Source organism: Leptopilina heterotoma, unplaced genomic scaffold (genome assembly GCF_015476425.1).
Source record: "Leptopilina heterotoma isolate Lh14 unplaced genomic scaffold, ASM1547642v1 Lhet_115, whole genome shotgun sequence".
Taxonomy (NCBI): domain Eukaryota; kingdom Metazoa; phylum Arthropoda; class Insecta; order Hymenoptera; family Figitidae; genus Leptopilina; species Leptopilina heterotoma.
The window spans coordinates 1,288,302-1,293,581 of NW_025110834.1; the positions used below are offsets into that span (position 1 = coordinate 1,288,302).

At 34.9% G+C, this 5,280-nt stretch overlaps 1 protein-coding gene across 1 annotated transcript; it reads left to right on the forward strand.

The window, feature by feature from the left end:
- The first annotated feature begins 2,683 nt into the window (after positions 1 to 2,683).
- On the forward strand, positions 2,684 to 4,956 carry LOC122509251. The gene is made up of 5 exons (XM_043623184.1): positions 2,684 to 2,703; positions 2,803 to 2,923; positions 3,025 to 3,253; positions 3,464 to 3,643; positions 3,707 to 4,956. Exons 1-5 carry the CDS (start codon positions 2,684 to 2,686, stop codon positions 4,954 to 4,956), a joined length of 1,800 nt encoding a protein of 599 aa, XP_043479119.1.
- Positions 4,957 to 5,280: the final 324 nt, after the last annotated feature.

Below are 5,280 nucleotides of genomic sequence, written 5' to 3' on the forward strand. Positions count from 1 at the left end.
ATCTGGATATACGCTCGAATCATTGAAAGTTAAAAATTCATAACTCTCTACAAAAAAAGTTGTGTCTATAGAACTTTTAATTAACAAAGTCCCAACCCCTCACAAAAAAATAGACTGCTATTAGCCAATAAAAAAAATTCAAACTCCTCCTTTGTTCAAAATCAACTTTTCTATTTCCTGGTTAAGTTAAACAAAATGGAAGAATATTTATAATTTTAAAAATATAAAATTTAACCACAACCCTTTCCGAAAAAATAAGAGGAGTTTCAAGTTAATTTTATATTGTTCAAAAGACTTTATTTTTTCTTTTAGGGGTTGGAATTATACGTTTTATTTTTCAAATATTAATTATTTTCTTCACTTTGTTTAACTTAACCAACAAATAGAGAAGTTGATTTTAAAAATAGGAGGAGTTTAAATCTTTTTTATTGGCTAATAGCAGTCTATTTTTTCGTAAGAGGTTGGGACTAAATTATATATATTTTTTAAATATTAATATTTTCTCCATTTTGTTCTATTGAATCCACGAATAAAAAATTGCTTTTATTAAGAGGGAGGAGTTTAAAATTTAATTTAATTGGTCTTAAACATCCATTTTTCCTTTTGGGGGTTGGGACTAAATTTTATATTTTTTAAATATTAATATTTTCTCCATTTTGTTCTATTGAAGGCACAAATAAAAAATAAGTTTCTTTAAGAAGGAGGAGTTTAAATTTTATTTTAATTGGTCTAAATTATCCATTTTTCCTTTTGAGGGTTGAAATTTTGTGATTTATTTTTTAAATATTAATTTTTTCTCTATTTTGTTTAACTCAACCAACAAATAGAAAAATTGATTTTGAAAATGGGACGAGTTTGTTTACTATTTTTGTTGGTCTAAATCATTCATTTTTTCTTTGGGGGTTGGTATTATATGTTTTATTTTTCAAATATTAATTTTTTTTCCATTTTGTTTAAATCAACTAATAAATAAAATATTGCAATTTAAAAATAGGAGTTTATTTTTATTGGACAGAAGTCTTTTTTTCTTAATTGGTTAATACTAAATGTAACCTTTGAAAAATTAAATATTCACTCCCTTTTTGTAATGTTGAACCAACGGCTAAAAAAATTGCTTTCATAAAGTAGGAGGAGTTAGAATCTCATTTTAATTGGTCAAAAAAGTCAATTTTCTTATAACTTTAGAAAAACGGGAAAAAATGGCCTATTTTATTTTTCTTAGTATAATTATTTATTTTCTGCTTTTTTATTTTTTATATTCTATTAAATATACTAATAATTGTGTTTGTAATTTATTTAATTAAAAAAGGTTAATTTCAATATACAATTTCTAGAATTATATTGTTATATTTTACAGAATAAAAATTATGTTTCCCTTTTTTATTTTTTTGTAATAAAGCATGTAATTTGAAGACATGGACAAATGTCACCTCCGCCATCTGTCGCGCAAAATGCGTGGTAACATATCAACATTTTATTCTAATATCGATCTTACACACATACATCCTACACTAAAACTGACATTTTCTACTTTAAACATTAATTTCTCAATAATTTAACGTTAATTTATCCTAAAAAATAGATAAATGTAATCCTGGGATATTACTTTATTAATTTCAATAGTTTTCTTTAACTGTTTTTACCTAATTATCGAAATTTTCTAACGAAATACGAAGTGACGACGAAGTAACGACGAATTCGTCGTATTTTCGTAGTTCACCCATCCGTCAGGGATATTAGTGTAGAAAAAAGCGTTACAATTTGGCGCCCAACGTGGGGCGCACAAGTTAATATTTTTGAGAAGGTAGTTCAGTGAGCTTGAAACACAACCTCGTGTAAATGGAGAGTTCAATTTCGAAAATGTTAATACCTCTCGCGGCCATTATTCTCGCTCAAACAATATTAGAGAAACGCGTAATGCTTACAGACGTAGAATCATTTCTAATCCCCGGGACTACCAATTTGATACTTTTAATATTCCAGCAACAACAATAAATACTCTGACTCCATTGAGCCCTCATTTGTTGTTACAAACACTACACCGCTGGAATTTACAATTTAGTGGTGCTCGTGGAGAAGATGTTGAAAATTATATAAACCGTATAGATGAAGGTCGAGACTTGTTAGTTATGCGTGAAGCAGATTTATTAAAAGCAATTTCATTCACGCTAAAAGATGCAGCTTTGACATGGTATAGAGGTCGCGTCAATTATTTTAGAACATAGCAAGACGTTAAGATTGCCCTTCGCTCCAGATATGCAGAACCAGATTATCAGTTAGCTTTGTGCGAAGAAATTTCTAATCGTACGCTGGCAAACAACGAACCAGTTTGTGATTATCTTGCATGTATGAATGGTCTTTTTGCCCGAGCAGACCCATTATGTTTAGAACGGGAATGCATCCGCTATGCTCATAGAAATATGTTACCGGCATTCAAATTAGTGATCCCATTGTACAGAAACCTAACTATGGACGATTTAGAAGCTTACGCGTCACGCCAAGAAAGAACATTTCAAAGTATAAACCAATATCGCCCCCCACCACTACCAGAAAACTCTGTGTCCAGCGTTTGCGTACTCAGGCCCTCATAAGGCACATGACCAACCACCCCGACCATTACAGCACTTTTCTAAAACCGATCAGTTACATGCTGTAGTTGATCATAGCGTACCGTTACAGAACAATGCCGAAAGTTACAGTGATGTATCCAGTGACATATTAGACTCTCTGTTACTACAACGACATAATCAACAACAAACAAGTGATTTTTCTAAGTTACCTGCAACAAGATACTGAATTTAGATGTTGGAATTGCGACAAAACTGGTCACCGTCACAGATTATGTCCAGAACCTAAACGTAGATTCTGTTACCGCTGTCGAGGCTCAGGTGTTACCAAACGAGATTGCCCTCATTGTAATAAGGTAAACTCTCAATAGTGAACACTATCCCGACAAGTGTATCGCTTTCAGATATAATGTCGGAAAATCAGTTACAGAACATAAAAAACCTACCTTTTGACCAGTGCTTAAAGTTACAGAATGACACAGAAATAATCGATTTTGCGAATTCGGTCTCAAACAAAAGACAAGTAGCATTCTGTGTTGACTTCACCCTTGCAGGACGTGAGATTAGGGCTCTACTCGATTCTGGGGCTAGTAAATCATTCCTTGGTCAAACAGGGATTGAATTAATAAAAAATATGGGATTAACCGCGAAACCAATTCTTGCTCGTAGAGTTACAGTCGCGAATGGTAATAACCTTCGTATCGAATATGCAATCGACATCGAAATAAAATTAAAAAACCGAAATTTTCAAGTTAGTCTTTTAATAATGACAGTCCTATCACATCCGTGTATACTAGGGTTAGATTTTCTTATACAAGCCGGTTTGATAGTCGGTTTTGCCGCAAAAAGTTGGTACTATAGAGATTACCTGAACTCTACGTTCACATTCACTCCAGAAAGTTCTACAGATCGTGTTACAGTTTGCAATGGATTACAGTTATTAAGTGCAAAAAAGGCTTATGCGATGACACCAATAAAACTTGAAGCATTGTGGAAAGAAACGGATGAATGGCTAAGACAAGATATCATAGAGCCTTCAAGCGCGGAAAAAAACTACACAGTCACAGAATTGGAATGTCTTGCAGTGGTTTGGTCCGTTAAAAAATTCCGTTGTTACCTAGATTGATAATCATTTACAGTAATAACGGATCACAGCAGTTTACGTTGGTTACATAACCTAAAAAATACAACAGGCCGACTCGCCAGATGGGCTCTTGAACTCCTGGATTACGACCTGACCATCATCCATAGAAAAGGAGTACTCCAAAATGTTCCAGACGCTTTATCACGCATACCTGAACAAATGTCGGATCAGGTCAACCAAATCGAAGTGATAGAAGACCGATGGTACTTGAAGCGTCTACAGAAAGTCGAACAGCATCCGGGCAGGTTTCCAAACTGGAAAATCGAAGATAATCGACTTTACTACCACAAGCCAGCTGATTTCCCAGAAACTGAAGTTACAGACCTAAACGCCTGGAAGTTAGGGCTCTATAGGGAACGTCGCCTAAAAGCCCTACAGGAAAACCACTCAACTCCACAATCAGGACACCTTCGTGTAGAAAAGACTCATCGCAGAATCGCCACACAGTACTATTGGCCAAGTATGTTCAAGGATGTAGTTTCTTTTGTCCGACACTGTGAAATTTGTCATCGCACCAAAGTCGAACAAATCCGACCTGCTGGTTTTATGGTAAAAAAAACTGTTGAGGAGCCTTGGACAATAGTAGCTACAGACATTATGGGACCTTTAACTCCGAGCTCCAGAGGTAACGTGTACATTCTCATTATTCAAAACTTGTATACTAAATGGATAGAGATACAGCCCTTAAGAAAAGCTACAAGTTTAACGACATCGACAGCGCTACAGGATTTAGTCATAAACCGTTGGGGATCACCTAAAGTTTTGCTTACAGATAACGGTACTGAATTCATTAACAATAACATGAAAGCCCTAGCGACAAAAATAGGATTTCGTCACATGACCACCCCACCTTATCGACCTCAGGCCGATCCTGTTGAGCGAGTAAATCGCGTAGTACGAACCATGATAATTGCTTTTATAGAGAGAAGCCACCGAGAATGGGACTTACACCTCCCAGAATTCCGTTTTGCACATAATACAGCGTATCACACGTCGATCCAAAGTATACTAGCTTTCCTTAACTTCGGTCGCGAACCTACATCCGCGATATCCCTACGCCGAGAACTAGAAAGAGATATGGACATGGTCCATCAATCTTCTTTAGCTTGGTCAAAACGGATGCAACAGTTGAACGAATTGCGTAATAGTATAGTCCACGCTCTAGACAGTGCCTTCCAGAAACAATCACACTACTACAACTGCAAGCAACGCGATCAGCGATATGAAATCGGCGATTTAAACTAACCTAAATTAGTAAAGTAGTTACAGTACTTAACAAAGATCGTTACAGAATTTAAAATGTCTTACATAATTGACGTTACAGTATTCCTCACGACTCAGTATGTTCAACATCGAGTTTCAACGTTTGTCTTTGTCTATATTTGTGTTTCTTGTGTTCCTGTACACCAACTCCGAATGTTGTATTTTGGTTTAATATTCAGAATAAGTTACAGTATAATCTAGTGTTCCAGTATTTCTAACAGGGTTACAGTTTGTTAGTAAATGATACAGTGAAATCATCTTGTTACCGTCCAGGTGGTGGATATTTTATTCTTATTCGATTATTAC